We start from the raw sequence: 17063 nt of genomic DNA on the forward strand, positions 1-17063 counted from the left end.
TGGGTGAAGTCGCCCGGACAGATTCCACTTAGGGTGGCACCGGAACAGTAAATAAAGCCATGGCAAGCTACACGGACTAACTTTAATATGTACATATCCCATGTGTTACAATAGCGCTAAAGCTACAGCTGTGTTGGGGGCGGGGCGTGCAGGGGTTTACACTCCCGCCACATGGCTTCCCCGTTCCTGTTGGAAACGGTGCTTTCTGAATTTCTGGCAAAAGATGTACAGAAACAGCGTAAATGTCCACAGTAACAAATAATTTACTTTAATAGAACAGATTATAAGTTAGCATTTCTTCAAACTAAACTTTCAGAATTTCACATGTCAAGGACATAAGACTCATTTTTAACCAAATTATACTTAAACCTTTAAATTAGCCATCTAATTATTACTTGTTAAAGTGGATGCTTATAGCAGTGTGCAATAAATACATCAAACAGTTAATTGTAAAGCTTATAAGTCAGGTGCATAACTGAGAACTCAATCCACGTTTTGTTTGACACTCTCAAAAACATTATAAGCTTCACAAGGGTTAGTATTTATTGCAGGGCTATTTGGCCGGATGGCATTATATTACAGTATATGTATGTTCCTGTTGTTTTGTCCAGCCGCTGCATCTCATACATGCATGTGAGCAAAAGCAAGCTGGTGGCAGTTTGGTTCACACTGACTGACAGAAGCAGAGAGAGTGCGAGTGTAAGGGGAGGGGGTGGGGGGTGGCGGGGGTGTACTCAGGTCAGGTTTGTTCAAAGAGAACTCACGAAGCCACAAACGGTGACGGCGATGTGACTGAATGCCCTGCAGCGGCACTGCAAGCTCGCTGTCAGATTGTGTCCATTACTGAGACTGGTGCTCTTTGGATACATCCGCTGCTGGTGAACGTAAAACAAACGCGCGCGTGTTTGTGTGTGTGACTGACGACGCGAGTGACAAAGGTAAAAAGTTTTCTAAAAAGGCTTTTATGTTACAAAAGCCTCACAGGGTGTGTAAACCGTAGTGTCACTTTCAAATACGACATTAAAGCGTGACAAAACACACGTACGACACACGTGAAGACACGACGGCACGTCCCTTGGATTTCGTTTGGCAGCAGGTTCCCTTGGCTGTCCACGTAGAATTGGCAGTGTCTTGCTCCGGGTCCGCACACATTCACACGCCTGCTTGCACACATATACGTACGTACACTCGTAACTACATCCACGCTGCATGCGCAGCAGTACACGATGCGGCACATAACATGCACATACACGGATATAAATACACACAGGTTTTCATTAAATGCACTTCTGTGTCCGCAGCTCTCCGCCTTGAAAATAGGAAGGTGCATAAATAAAACATTCCCGTTGTTATAGAAAAAGTCCATGCATGTCTGGCATCTCTGAGTTCATCGAGTCAGAATGTGGAGGATTTATGAGGGCTTCGCGCCGTCTGGCTGCATCCCCTTCTACAGAATGTCACAACTTGAGTGAGTTTTGCTTCCCCTTCGTGATTGTGTTGCTTTGACAGTGTATGAGTCCCAGTTCGTCTCTCACAGATGGGTGCTGTCCTGCGTGTCGAACCTGGTGCTCTCTGAGAGCCCAGCGCCGCACTTCCTGCCGCTCCCCTGATTGGGTACCAGGGAGAGCGGGTCTGGTCTGATCAGGTACCTGCAGATGGGGCACAGGAGCAACAAACAACCTGAATCCTGTAATCTTTAGTGCTCATTCTGGAGTGCCGACAATTTCATGTGTGCACGCGTGTACTCACACAACATCATGCAGCTCCAGTCTGGTGTCTGGAGAGGGGTTGATGAGGATGTAGGACAGTCTGTTCCCTTGGTCTGCCATCCCATCTGACACAGGAAGAAAAGATATTTGTGTAGCCGGGAAATAAAATAGGCGCAGGATGCACAGCATGCTGCGCTACATCCGTACACCGAACAGAGGCAAAGTGTTAACGTGAGTCGCACTAAAGGAAGACAAATTTAAATAAAAAGGGTACAGGCAGTAATAATAATAATAAATGTACATACAGGTACTAGGGCTACTGTGATGTTATATAATTAAATTGTTACTACAAATGCGTTAATGTGAACAGGTCCAGACGGAGTTCATTTCCTTTCTGCCCTCTTTCAGTGGGACACAAATTGGAAAGCTAGTGTGAGGCTTAAAGTGGCAACGTCGAACATTTTCATTTAAAGAGCTGCCTGTTGAACGAGGTGCTACAATGTGGTACAGCATTGCAGCATATGGTCCACCGATAGCAGCACTACAATATTTACATGTTGCCCTTTTAATGAACCGGGAGTCTGTGGCAACGTTCCCAGAAAATACTGCCGTATTAGGTTATCGCTAATGTAATCTCTATTAACAGATGTCTGGATATGAATGTTAAACTATCACAGTGGCCAATGGTTGAGAGATTGCTGCCAGTGCAAACCAAACATAATATTCTGCTGCAGCTCCTAATTAAAAGCATGCATTAGCTGGCAGGGCACTGGCTGACTTAAAGTATAAAGCAAATGCAATGTGTTTTGTCTGTGAGCTTTAGCACTTACCGTTATCGTTCATCAAAAATGCATCTACAAAAAAAGACAGCGGTCATTTTTGGCAATTTTGAGGGCTAATCAATTAGAAATATCACAGGGGGTCATGGAAGAAGAGGAGGAGCAGTCACAGTGAGCTGTTAGATGAAGAGGTGCAGGCGACAGGCCGCACACACCTCTAACGTCTCAGGTAACCGCCTCCTTTCACTCTGCTCTGCTGTTCACACGCTTACGCTGGGCGCGGCCATAAACCGGTTACAGTTGATATTGCCTGATTTGTTTTATACAAATACAGCGGTTTGTTTTGCCGGCCCGGGTATTCTGTGATTTAATCGTATGCTGTTACCACCAGTAACAGGTGTTTCCAAATCAACGCAACTGAAATGTTCGAGATTGCCACTTTAATGTGGGGGGGGAAAAAAACAAAAAAATTGTGATGGATAGTTACATTTATCCTCATTTCATTTTTTATTGAACACTGAACATTTATCCAATATTTGGATAAAAAAATAGGTTTGATTTAACAACACACTATACTGTAAGCTCATCAAATGTTTTCCATGTAAACCTTAATATCTAAATGTTATAATCACATCTGAAATGCAGTGTAGCAGACTTCTATCGAAGGTAAAACAGAATTTTGTACATTCCACCATTGTATAGAATCATTACATTTCTACACAAATTGCTGCAGACTTACTGAATCCAGTTGGAGAAAGGCCCAAGTGTTTCATCCTTGTTCGCACCAGGGCATTGAGTTCCTGCCTCTCTGAGCGCCTGAACAAGGTCAGCCTCTGCTGGCTGATCCTTTCTGCCGCGCTGCCCGGGCCTCCCTTATTCCCGCTGGAGCCCCGGCCCCCCTTCCTGCTCAGCCGGCGTGCCCACTGCATGCTCTTCCTCCTGAGCAGCGGGTGGTCTGAGGAGTGGGACGAGGTGGAGATGGGCTCCGAGGAGGTGGAGTTGCGATGGGCGCTGGTGCGGGACAGTAGGGGCTCTCTGGGTTCCCTGGTGTCTTCATAGTCCTCGACCGTGATAGACACCTGGGACTGAGACACACACGACCACACACACTCACACTTTCATTTCCTTATGGGGTGTAATCAGCATGCTATCGTTTATTAAATCAGCTGTACAGCGGCCTGCTTTTGATTTCTCAGAATGAAGAGAAATGAATTATTTCTTTTCATGGCAGAAGCGAATGACAAATGAAGATGAGTGCATAAAATTGCCTGACTGCCTTTGCATATATTTGTAGCCTTATAATTCACACAAACTGGGTTAGCAGTGGAGAGATATTGGTGTTTACATTAATGTAAAGGGAAAATTTTCACTGTGGATGCAAAAGATTTGTGTTGAGAGTTTTGAACAAGTCATCTGTGATGTAATCTCTTATAATTTATCAATGAAAAACTTTTTCAAAAGACTTGAAGCGACACTTGAACCAGTGGACTCAACGGCAGGCAAAGTAGGCGACTGACCTCTGAGACTGGAAGCTTTTGGGCCTCTGTGCGGTAGATCCCTATGGGGATGTCTCCAGTGGAGGAGCATAGTTTCTGGTAGAGCCTGCCATAGGTGCGGATCCACAAGTCGTCTTCTGTGATCTTCATCTACATAACAAACAGAACAATAATCTGTCTTAAAGGCGACTCCCGGTCCACGCAGACTGAACTCAAGCTGCTCGTGTTTGACTACGTACAGCACAGAGGAAACCTGAGCCAGGCATGGAGTCCAAACCAAGCAGCAGTCTGGTGATTGAGATCATGTAGTCCTTCACAAATGACTGGCAGGGCGACACAACAAACAAGTCAGCACAAATAGACCCTGCTTGGCATTGTACGAGTTAAATGATCTGCGTGGTTGAGGAACCTGGTAGAGGAGAGTGTCCAGCATGCTAACGCTGAACACCTTCCCAGCAGCAAAGGGCAGGCGGAACATGAAGATCAGGTTAGACCCCTTCTCTCTTTCTTTCTGCAGATCAAACACAAAGAGACACACACACACAACCTGTTTTCAGATCACACTGGCCCCAGAGGAAAGCAGATAAAGAGATGAAAATCTTTCTAGAAGAGGATTTCTTCCATCTGTAATGGGATCACAACTCTTCCATCGTGCACTGGGATCGCTGGGAACACTCAAGAGTTTAAAGCTGACAAGCTGACACGCATTGTGGAGGCCAGTTTAGAGCTCACACTGAATTTGATGAGAAGGTAATGTTTTTTTAATGTGGAGTTATTAAACTAGAAAACCCACAAATTAGAAAAAAGCCTAGTAATACACACAAAAAATCTTTCCTCCTGTAAGGCAATCCTGTTCTCGTAATATTTACTCCCATGTTTTTCTTATTTTTTTCATTTTTAGACATGATGTCAAGCAGTGACTAATTTATTGCTTTGTAGATAAATGTTATTGACGCCCAGGGGGGACTCATTAGCTGCCACACACAAAGCAACATTAAAAACAGCAGCAAGAGGAGATGTTGAAAAGGCAAAGAGCACTAGATGAAAGGAACAAAATCAACAAGGATTTAATTTTGGGCCAGTACAAAAGATCTCTGCAGTTTTCATTAAAACAACGTATTATTGGCTTAGCAGCATTTCATCAATGTCAATCAATATCCTTTTCATAAAGACCATTGAAGTCTGTGTGAGGGGAATTGGTTTTGAAATTGCTCTTTTTACCTTCTCCAGTTTGGACAGAGCTATGGAGTAGTGGTCTTTGACTTTGAACTGCATAAAGCGCATGTTTGCCGGGTGTGTGAGCTCCGTGATGATACTAAGCGCTGGAAACAATCTGGGAGGAATAAGCACAAAAAGAGATAGAGAATAAAAAAAATACAAAACAAAACACAACAAACACATTTTAAGCCAGCGTGAAAGAACGAGTTTGGGCAAAGCGGACCTGAAAAGGGTTTGGACGTTGACGATGGTCTTTGCGTCGGCCATGTAATCCTCCTCTGCGATCATGGAGCTCTCCTTGTCAACCACCACCATGGTGTCTGCGAATGTGACTCCACATCGCAGCAAACTGTCCAGACTGAGGGAAGAGAGAAAGAGAAGGGTGTGTGGATGGGCATAGGGCAGAATAATATCTGTTTTGAAGGGCTAAGAATGAGGGAAGGTGCATAAATGAATAAATATTAAAGAAATAGTAATAAACCAAAACATGAAATCACACGGGAGAGTAGGTTTGTCTCACTTGTCGATGGAGCCCACTGTGTAGAACACCATGGGGAACCAACAGATTGCCTCCAGGAAGTCTGCTTCAGGTCTGAACCAATAAAACCACAAATTAACTTGTAAGTCCCACCAGTAGAGGTTTATACATAATGAAGAACTACAGTTCCCACAGTGACAGACCCCCCACCCCTCACTCAGCCTCAGATATTCAGCACAGTCAACCTGCCTGCAGAGAAAGCTGAAAATAACGCTAGAGTGACTCAGCATTTTATTGTCATTTTATTGGATTCCACTCTCATTTGGCTGACTACGTTGACGTACCAGCCACAAAATAGGACCCAGGATTGTGGAGCGCATTGTCCTGAAAGCGTTCGACATTTGACAAATCATGTTTACAAGGACCTTAAATAGCTCCATTTTTCTCCTCCTCTTGCTATTCAAGGAGGATCCATTTTACGGTTCTGTGCAACCTAGATTTGTAGCATAGCTCTCGTGCTGCCAGCATCAATTATAGGAAACACTAACACGTAACCGAAGTCAGTTTGAAGCTGAGTTTACAGTCATAGCTACTGCATCGCAACAAAGATGTTGTCCTCACACACTCTCCAGCAGCAGCACGATGGGGTTGAGCTCCTTCCTTGGTCTGTAGTAGGCCCGTAGAGGAACAATGAAGTTGTACAGGCCGTTCCCTGCACTCTCCGCAGACACAATGATCAATTTATTCTTGAAGCCATAGGAGCGGGCATCCTCAAAGGGGATGTGGTGGCAAGCCTAAGAGGGAAGCAGAGTGGTAATTGAGGAACACGCCACAGTCAGCTTGTGAAATAAAGATGGTTAGCTGCTTGAATGGCATACTTTGTCCATGCGTAGACAGCAGAAAGGCATCTTCTCTTGGAGAAGATGGCACAGAGCAGGTGAGCTGCCAATATATGGAGAGTTTAGCGGGTATCCCTTCACCCACCTGCAGCACAAACCCACATTTACCTCTGAAATGACATATTGATTTCAATATACTCATGCGCACCAATTCAAACACCGTGCTTACTCGCTATGCCGGCCCCACCAGTGGGCGCTCTCATCCCTGTCACTGTCCTCCTTTCCCTCCTCTCCTCCCTCATCCTCTGACTGGTCCCCCAGTAGATCGAAGGTGGGGTTGCTGACGCCATCAACGAGCTCCAGGACGGGGGCGATGCTGTGCCGTCTCTCCTCCGACTCTCCCATGGCAGGTAGGGCTAAGGTGTTGGCGCCCCCCATCTCTGTCCTGGAGCTGCTTCTGCTCCCCCTCCCACTGCCGAGGCCTGCGCTTCCCGGGTCCTGGCCTTCTGGACTGCTGTCACTGGAGTCTTGCAGGTCAATGGCTACAGTGCCTGACACAGACATGCACACATGGCTGCAGGTTACGAAACTGGAGAAAGAGATTGTTGCATAGAAAACATCCTGCAGCGAAGGTAAAGAAGACCAGTGAGTTGGACATATTCATTTGTCCACTAGGTGGTGTGTTTGTAAAACCACAGTATCTGACATTTCATTTCATGGCTGTTGCTCTTATCAAGTGTGACTTATAATCAGATAAATGTTAATTCCTCTGTAAAGTATGAAAGTATTTAAATCTCCGGATAGGTTTCAAATGTGAAAACTGCATAATTCTGACAGCTGTGACTGTGCAGCTGTCTAAGAGAATTTAATGAAGGCTTTGCATATTTGACCGCTAGAGAAACTGCAGGCAGAAGGTCAGTGTGTAAATGTTACACTGTCTTTGTGCCGTGCCCATCTGACTGACCCATGCTGGCGATGATACTGTGGACTGGCAGGCGGGTGAGTCCATGGTAGATGGTTTGGTGCACTCCCCTGGCATTTCCTCCTGCGCCACCCCATGATGGCTCCCTTTGGCCCCTGACAAATGCGGAGTTCTCCTCTTTGGAGATATTGATGTAAAAGCATGTGTCAGATGCTCCCATGATGTGGCACGGCCCAGGGTTTAACAGAATGTTGGTGGTGTCCAGTCTGCGCACTCCGATTAAACATACTCCATACCTGCACAGACAATTTGAGTCCTGAACTGTGCAGCTTAGTGTGCTTTTATTTTCTAGGCTTTTTGACATTACGACTTACTTTTTATGCGCATGAAAGGAGGCAAAAGTAAAACTCTTTCCCTGGTACTCCCCAAAAAATTTACTTTCTTCCAAGCGGATGTGATGCACCTCATTGGCTGAGCAGCGCCGGTATGTCCGGTGCCATTGGTCCGCCGAGCACGCACCGCCCTCCCTGAAACAGAAAAACCTTTCAGAACACAGGTAATTTTCAGTACATAAAAATCTGTGGCTTTCCCAACATTGCTTGGCAATGCTGGGAAATAGTGACTTTTAAAACAGCACCAGGGTCACGTCAGAAGATTTCCCATCACGGTTGTCAGAGCTGCTGATCAATACTTTAAACAGGACATGGAGGTAGACAAGGACACCCAGCCTGTCTAAACAATAGGTCCCAGATGTACAACTTCACACAGTTAAAAGGACAACAGTTTTTCTCAGGGGAATATGGCTTTAGAAGTGGAGGCGAAAGAGGTGGTAACAGGAAGAAGGGGTGTGGGGGCAGTGTGAATGTGGGTGGCCTTCGAGAAAGACTGCATTATCTAAACAAGTGTTGTGGCAAATTTGCAGTTTACAGGGACTAAGTGCAAGGCAGGGTAGGAGGAGGAATAATCCTAGTCATGTAGCATTGTCACAGCCAATAAAACCAAATGGCACCAGGTCCAGATATAGAAGCATACTTATGAAACACCCTGCTTCTGAATGTTGTACTCGTCAGCCATCAGCTCTGAAAACACACATTTTATTGAGTATAATTTCATATAATCAGTTTGGCATTTTTGTGTTTACTACCTATTCATTATTGAAACTATACACCTAATATTGAACGGTTGTGACTCATCAGAGGATGGACATAAGCCTTATTAGGGTGTCCTGTGATGTATGGTAACATGGGTCCTGTGGGTTGAGGGGAGGAGCCTCTGTGGATCATCCCACAGATAGTTGATCAGTTTAGGATCTAGTGAATTTGGAGGGCAGGTCAACATCTTGTGCTGTTCTTAATGTTTTTTTTAGTTGTTCCTAAAGTGTTTTTTGTGTGTGTGTGTGTGTGTGTGTGTGTGTGTGTGTGTGTGTGTGTGTGTGTGTCAGGCTGCATCCTGCTGGGGATGGTTGCTACCATCAAGGAGTGTCATTACTATGGGGTGGGGGTGTCTGGTCTGGTGTAGGTGGGTGCTACATGTCCAAGTATGAATAACAGGTCCCAACGTTTCCCAGGCGAACACTGTATAGTCACTATATGGTCAATGTGATTTACTTCTCCTGTCAGTGGTTTTAATGGTGTGGCTGATCCGGGCATATACATACTACTCCATTTGGTACAAAAATTATTTTAAAAAAAACATTTAAATACACTTTAAAAAACACCTTGATTTCTGCTTGTTTCAATTCAGAAATGTCAAACCTATACAAAGTACTGCTATTTTGAACAATGAAACAGTGGTTTGTGAAAATCTCCACACAGTACAGAATGCAAACTATGAAAGACAACACAGCTGTGAGCACAAAGGTAAGATTAATCTACCTGTTGAGGGACTGAAAGGCTCCAACACGCTGTTTGAAGGCTTCTTGTGGAGTTGTTCTTAGAAGAAACAAAAAGACAAAAGTTAGTGGTGATACAAACAGCAGCTGGCTTCTGTTGGTCATCTCTACTGTGTGTTTGTATGGTGCAAATGCAAGGGTGTAGGGAGAATGACAGAGGCAAAGAAAACAAGTAAACTCACTGTCCTCTCGAGGAGTGGATCAATAGAGTGATGAGAGTTGAGGTACCAGGGCACACACAGTTTAAAGCCAGCATGGCATACTTAAACTCTTCTTCACACACCACATGATCTGTAGACACAGAAAAACAAGAAGGACAACATGACTCTGATCATAAATGGCCCAGTAAAGCTCATTAATTGTTCTCTGTTAAATGTGATGCGTTACTTTATTAATCCAGTCCCGACCACTACACTGATGGGATAAAATAGATATCCATCTGGATGGAACAGTGTGTAGCGTGTAGCGTTGTTGTCTTTTGAGCAGCAGATGGTGGTTTGAATCTCAGTCACATAGTAAGGGCACCATGCCATGCTACACATCCCATCCCTATATCAATATGACTCAAATTAGACAGGCTTGGATGTCATCTGGATGACAAGATTTACACGGGTAAAACAGGAAGAAAACATATTGTCCATGGATGCGGTAGGTGGCCAGTCAACAGTCTATTCATTCTCCTGACTGACGCTATCAGCAAAATCAATGAACTTGCAGGGATGTTAGCTGGCTCACAGGTGCAAATGGGTGTTACAAGAGACACATAATATTGAGTGCAACAAAGATGAACATAAGTCAGCCCCTAGCACAAGGGTTCCCAATATGTCAACCTTGATCGACCAGTAGATCACAAAGGTTGTGTGGGTAGATCGTTTGCCTGATCATCTATCCCATGGCAATTGACACTTGGCTGATGTACAATACAATGATGCATTGATGGCAAAATGCATGAGTCAGTAAAGTAGGACTAAAGAAGGGTAAAAAATGAGTTGGAGTGCTGGATTGTGCAACCATGGCCAACTCTATGCAATGGAAGTCATCAAGGTAAGGTAAGCGACCATAAATGTTTTGATTTGTATTTTTCCATAATGGTTCATGTGTCCATGTGTGCCAATACACATACACACACCCACATGCACATTTATACACACATACACACATAATCAACAGTATGGCACTATGAACTGACAACCAAGCCCTTACAGTTTTGGCTAGTAGACTGAAGAGATACACCAGAGAAGCAGGGATCCATTCAGCGATCCAGGTTACAATAAAACTACAGCACAAGGACAGACCAACCCATAGCTAGAACTGAACAATATTCAAAAGAACAGGGCCAAGATGCATCCCACAATAGTGATGGAAAATGACGTGGAGCAGACCACTTCAACCTGCTATAACAAAAGCCAGTCATCATCACAAAGGTAGGCATCCATCGATGAGACTCAATTGAATAGAGCTCAGCAGCACCAGGAAATGACAGGGTCAGCATTGCATGATTGCCTGGCAGTGCAAGACTGTGAGCTGCTAACAACAGATTCTCACCCTTGAGTGGCTAACAAGGGACAAAATAATTGTGCTCATTAAGGATTCCCTCAAAAGTACACCATTTTTAATGTATTTGCCAATATCCCGCCACTCTACATCATGAAAGCTCCATTCATTAAAGCTAAGTTGAGAAGGCTTTAGAGGTGAGATGTTCAGGACTGAAGAAGTGCAGCTATCAGAAGTCAAGATAACAGAACAGCTAAAAAAGTACCAGGTTATCCCCAGTCAAATGGGAGTCATGATGAGGCTGCAAGGTGGATAGGCATATCCAGAAACCTTGAGAGGGTAAGACCAGCTCTGAGAAGCCAGCTCAATGTTAAGAGTAAGATCCAAGTGATTGACATGTACACCCTAGCAATCATCAGGTACTTGGATAGTGAGTCCAGTATCCTTTAATAGTAATGAAAAAGAGGAAGGCAAAGATTAATGAGTACCAGAGCTACTATGCAAGATGAAAGATGGAGCATCCCTTTATTACACCAGAGTGATGGCCCATAGGTAGCAGAGTACTGAGGATGATAGGTAAAAATACATCATGGACAACCAAGCCTCTTCATGGGATCTACAGCAGATAAAAAAAAAGTGGCTGAAATCAAGAAATCCTATTAGCGGCTCTAAAAGACTCACTTAATAGACAACACAGAGACTCTGATCATGGCACTAGAACAAACCCTAAGTGCCAGATCCACAGCCATGACCAAAGAATAAAGCTGGGCAAAGATTCTTCTGAGACAGTCTAGTACATAGTTGCATGGTGTACGATGCAAGTTAGTGGCTGGAAAAGTCTACAAAAGTGATTAAGAAGAGCCAAGATCCTGTACCACTTCAAGATCTGGACTGACATCAAATGAATAGATATGGAATGAATTAAGAAGCAACAAGAACGTATTCAACAAACAATGAAGTGGGAAAAGCACCAAAAAGCACGATGACTTAACACTGACTTAACGATTGGAGGAAAGAAAACAAAAAAGCTACATACAGTATCTTTATTTAAACGTATGATGTTCGTCTGACATAACAATGTATCAAAGAGGCAGCACCTCCAAACTAATCTGCGCCAAAATCCTCTTGCCCTTGCATAGACACAATTAATTTTGTCTGATGGCATCAATTTTGTGTCACTACTCAGGGAGAGATGGGAAGACCCAGCAACAGGCCAATTACTCAGTGTCAGTTGTATTGGTCCACCTTTCAATAAGATATTCCATCACTTAACATAACCCTCCCTGTGAGTCAAACAAACCACCTGAACAAACACAGATGAGAGTCCTTTGTTTACTTGTTGCTAAACAGCCCCCAATTTGAAAGGAAAAACCAATAGAGCCATTAGTGCTTGTAGTAAGCCAATCAGTGCATCAGGCCCAGGGAGCATCCTTTTCCCCTGCTGTGTAATTCTTGATTGCATTATCTTCAGTGATGAGCGTGCAGGCATATTAGGACTGCCTTGTTAAGCAACAACCTTGATCTGGGTCCTAAAAACACAAATTGTGTTCTGCATAGGAAACAATTGGTGGTAAATGCCAGAGCCTGCAGTGAAGAATCAAACTCAATCAGCTTGCAGTCTGAGAAACAGGAGGCCAGCTAAGATGTAAATGCGACTTGTATTTAACCAATGAGGGGGTTGTGTGTGTTCCAGTGGCTGGGTGAGTAGGAAACATGACAATTAAACCGAGTATTAAACTGAATGTTCTTTTCAAGTAGTAATGTACTTTTGACCAAAAGCAGCACATTGTAATGCAGCTCACACACAAAAACGTAATAGTCTCTTGTGGTTATAGCAATAGCTTGGATATGTGAAGCCTGTAAAAGGAGAGAAAAGATTGATTTGTTTCCATGTAGGAATCTCATTCATATCCTCTTATACACAGAGCGCAGACATAGTCAGCACACATGAAATTGAATGTTTCTCATTTTGTCTTATATTTTATTTTTGTTTCGATCCATCTCCTAAAGATATGCGTTATTACAGAATGCTGCCAAAGGTGAAACCCTGCGTTTGCAAATATATCCCTATCTAATGAGGTCAGGTCTTAATTGTAAGATTCCAATTAAGACCTGACCTCAGGGGCACTGGCTAAGCTAATTAAATCAGTAGCCTGTTATTTCTTTTATAAATGATCTGCTATCAACAGCGTGCAGTCACAATAAGCTGGACACGAGGGGAGGGTGGGGGTGGGCAGCCATTGTTGCTCAAAACATGAACGGGAAAATAATCAATGGACACTCTGGACCTAATTCCGTTTGGTTTCTCAGTTACCCCAGGGTTTCCTGCCCAGCCGCCGCATCATACCGACAGATCTTTTCTAATGAAAATTGAGCTTTTAGCTTTTATCGAGTTATTTTTGCAGATCCAATTAAATTTAGTATCTCTTGCTCATTAATGCCTCCCACAGCATCGCTTTGGGAGAATATTGAAAGTGGTGTCAAAACATGTCATCTGCACTCGCAGCCATGCCAATGTGAGTGCATGCGGATTTGCTCTCTCAGTCTACATAGGGGCATTAAATGCAGTTTATGATCAGTATAACAAGGGTAAACACTTCACTCACAATAGAGATATACTACAGTCCTACTAGATATGTTTTCAGCACTGCATAGCTATAGAGGATTCATAGAATATCCTCAATGCCCAGTGGTAAATTAATATTTCACATTAAGTCAGGTCAAATTCAATCTTAACTGAGGTAACACATGTCAAACACAGGAAAGCCTCCCCACGGGGGTTCCTGCTAACCAGATACTGTAGAAAGGATGATAATTGATGAACATGATTTCACATTTTTCACGCTACAATTCCATCCTTGCTATAACAAAGGCCACAGCGTGAGTGCGGCAGGGTGGTGTTTAAATAGCACTGAAGGAGGATTGCCTGCAGGGAGAGATCGTCTGCAAGGTTAGACCAACAGCAGAAGCCATCAAAGAAAGGGGTAGCCACGGTAGCAAAGTAAAACCTTAATCATTGACAGAGACAGCTGGGATGGGGGCGGCAAGCTAGAATTGAGTTTGACGCTCACCAGGGCTGTAGGCAGGGGGACGTGTGAGAGAGAGAGAGAAAAGAGTAAGAGAGAGTTTGGGCTCTCTTCTTTCACTCTCAGATGATTGACTGGCATCTTCTGTTGAGCAGGAGAACAAGGCGCACTCTCCAAAAGGCAATGGAAAAACTCACAGAAACCCTCAGAGGGCTTACAGCCAAGATTAGACAATCTGTCCTGCTCTTCTTCAGAGCTGGGAGGACAGACAGCTCTGCTGCTGCAAGACCAACGATAGAAAAGAACCGTTTCAAGTTTCAAGCTGACAACTCAGTCAGACACACTCAGGAGTATAACGGGACATGGCAGCTGATGACATACACTGGAACTATAGTGCGGACATGACAGCTCAGTCTCAAAGGTGGGCATAATGCAATCCTGCAGTAGCAACTTAAAATGCTTACAATATCTACAGTGGATGACTGCTGACAACACTGTTCTAGCCACCAAGTGGGTAAAGTCACCTGTCAGTTTGGACATTTTAGTAGGTGTCATTCCATTATTTCCTGCCCCCCATGTGATCAAATACAGTAGTTGCACCCAAACAACACACATGCAACCTTAGCTGACATCTCACATCACCACCTGTATATTTCATTTCACACTCACTGCCCACCTGCAAATTTGACGTGAAACTTGTTCTCCGGTTTGAGAATCTGGACGTACAGGGGACAGTTCGGAGCAAAGTCTTTCACTGCCCAGGCCCGGAGGATGGTCTGATGATCCTGAGTGAGATAGATGAAGTGACAGGAAGAGAGACAATGAAAGAAAGTTTGAGATAGAGGCAGACAGAGTGGGAATTCCATCATTAGCAGCATCAGACTGTAGCTCTACTATAATGCCCTTACAGCACTTGCTGCATAAAGCAACTGAGCGGTCTTTGTTCCTGAGTAACTCAGTACTGACATTTCATGACAGGCTGCGGCAAGACAATGGAAAGTGAGATAGCTGACAAAACTCTGAGTTTACTCTGAGAGGCTGTACTCAGCAGTGCTTTGAGCTAAAAGGGGAGCATGCTACCTCTTGCTAATTAGCATCAAATCATGGCAAGTACATTTGGGCCTGACAGAGATGGTAACAACAGAAACAAGTGCTGGTAAAATTAAAATCTTGACCATTAAGGGACATCACAAAAGTATGGTTTCTTAAATGTCTGAATTTCATACTGATGAATTTAGTAATTGTTTAGACATGTAAGGCTCAAAGTGTGGAGAGACCCTCTAAAATTACAATAACTGTCCAACACACCTGAGATATAAATCACTGTGATACTGAAGGTTACTTATTAGTTTACTTATTTACTTTACTTTGGTTACTTATTATCACGTAAAGACAGCTGTGTGTTTCATGTTTAGAAAATAATAGCTATAGGTGCAGATTAATACAGTTCTCATCAGCTGTATTTGAATTACCGAAATTCACAGTGGTTTGCTCTATTGACAAAATTAAGTGACTCAGCACTGGGAAGTTGAGCTTTTGTCTGGAAGACCTTCGTGACATTTCAAAGGTATAACTAACTTTGTTTTTACCAACAAATTCTTCCAAACACCTCTCTTTTCCCGGGGCTCCCTGGTCTTTTGTCCCCAACCTTTCACAACTTCCCAGTGTTCAGCCACACTTTGAATTTTGTCCATTGGTGAGCTACAGCAATTCAAATACAGCAAGTTTTTTTTATTTATTTATTTTTTATTATTATTTGCAGGTGGATATTTGGGTCTTAAGGGGTTCATTTATTTAATTTATTAAATCCCTCAAAACTGGGGCTGTAGCATTCAATTAACATTACAATTTATTTATTTTTTATTTTTTCATTGTGCATTATAGTGATTATTTGTAATGAAGCGAAGTCCTGAAAAAAGAAATATGTGGAAACACATAGTGGCCTATGCACAGTGTCAATGGATGAATGGAGTAGTGTCAGGAGTAATACAGGGAAGCGGTGAGGAACGTACAGCAGCAATGCGGTCCACTTCAAACCGGTTACTGAGGATAAAGCAGGCCTCAGCATCGTCCATCCTGGCGGTTAGTGGAGCATGTAGCCATGGAAGCAGTAAAGATACACAGAAAGAGAAAGAGAGAGTTGGGGAAGCCATGAGACACAAGAAGGACAGTATTGTCATGTTATTGAGGGAGAGAATTAAGGAGGAAAAAGGTAGGACAATAGAACAACAAATGCACCAATGCGCCTTTCAAGCCCACACCATTTAAAGATGAGGTAGTAGGAGGCGATGAGACAGGGAGATTAAACAAACACGCCTTTTGCTCATTTTCTTTCTTTCTGGAGCTAGCTTAAGGTCTGTGTTATCAGACGCCAAAGGGCAAACAATAAGCAACATGACTCAAACTATAATTACAGCTGTTACTTTTATGCTGTGGGTGCTTTAGGGATAAATTTGGAGCTCCAGCTTCAACACGTGAGATATTCCTTGTTAAGATGCCTTTAGTCAGGTATATTTTGGGACATTTGTTTTTCAGTGTTTAACTTCTGAAGAATTATTCTTGGGTAACAACATTGGTAGAAGCGGTCACAGTGACTCACTTGGCCCTCATCAGATCTTGGTCTTTCAGGGCTGACCCCTGCAGATAGATGACTCTCTGGGCCCAAAGGGGGACATGAAGGACCCTCCTAACTTGCACATCCATTTCCGCTGGGCAAAGGATCACCACGTAGTAGTCCTGCACACACATCAATTGCATTACAACTGAACGCTGCCTAAACACAAGCAGAAAGTGTATGCAGAAATGCACCATGGTGAAATTGCATTAACCATGTACAAACATACTGAGGAAGCACCATGGTTACAGGAGCCATTAAATATGTACTGTACATTTATTCATCTTAAGAACTAAGATTGAAATTCCACCAGCAGAACTGGAAAAAAACAATCACAGTTATCTGTACATTAGCTGCTGAGTGGACCAATCAAAATCACTCCCAGACAAAGAAGTTAATCTGCACAAATGGAAGCAACCAGAAACAAACAGACACAGCCAACACCAACTTGAATAAGACGGGAGTTTGATCCTGGCTACTGTCAAATTAATCCCCCGCTTTAACCTCAGCCGCTCTGGCTCCTGGAGAGGATTATCACAGACAACACACACACGCGCACACACACACACACACACGCACACACACACACCCACACAC

The 17063-nt window shown here is 43.6% G+C and overlaps 1 protein-coding gene across 3 annotated transcripts in view; it reads right to left on the minus strand.

Annotated features, from left to right (window-relative positions):
* Positions 1–245: 245 nt before the first annotated feature.
* LOC124997249 (potassium channel subfamily T member 2) overlaps positions 246–17063 on the minus strand; it is a 35937-nt gene continuing 19119 nt past the window's right edge. For 2 of the 3 annotated variants that reach the window (XM_047570821.1, XM_047570819.1), the window contains 20 exons: positions 16452–16588; positions 15865–15928; positions 14529–14637; positions 9515–9623; positions 9316–9372; positions 7816–7968; positions 7484–7737; positions 6749–7070; positions 6559–6664; positions 6302–6474; positions 5723–5794; positions 5426–5560; positions 5206–5317; positions 4394–4495; positions 4224–4307; positions 4006–4134; positions 3228–3573; positions 2540–2563; positions 1750–1834; positions 246–1649 (listed from right to left, as the gene is read on the minus strand). In XM_047570821.1, coding sequence (XP_047426777.1) covers positions 1532–1649; positions 1750–1834; positions 2540–2563; positions 3228–3573; positions 4006–4134; positions 4224–4307; positions 4394–4495; positions 5206–5317; positions 5426–5560; positions 5723–5794; positions 6302–6474; positions 6559–6664; positions 6749–7070; positions 7484–7737; positions 7816–7968; positions 9316–9372; positions 9515–9623; positions 14529–14637; positions 15865–15928; positions 16452–16588 — 2691 coding nt within the window. In that variant the 3' untranslated portion in view covers positions 246–1531. The remainder of the gene's footprint in view (positions 1650–1749; positions 1835–2539; positions 2564–3227; positions 3574–4005; positions 4135–4223; positions 4308–4393; positions 4496–5205; positions 5318–5425; positions 5561–5722; positions 5795–6301; positions 6475–6558; positions 6665–6748; positions 7071–7483; positions 7738–7815; positions 7969–9315; positions 9373–9514; positions 9624–14528; positions 14638–15864; positions 15929–16451; positions 16589–17063) is intronic. The other variant, XM_047570820.1, reaches the window with a different exon arrangement.

The sequence above is a fragment of the Mugil cephalus genome, chromosome 20 (genome assembly GCF_022458985.1).
Source record: "Mugil cephalus isolate CIBA_MC_2020 chromosome 20, CIBA_Mcephalus_1.1, whole genome shotgun sequence".
Taxonomy (NCBI): domain Eukaryota; kingdom Metazoa; phylum Chordata; class Actinopteri; order Mugiliformes; family Mugilidae; genus Mugil; species Mugil cephalus.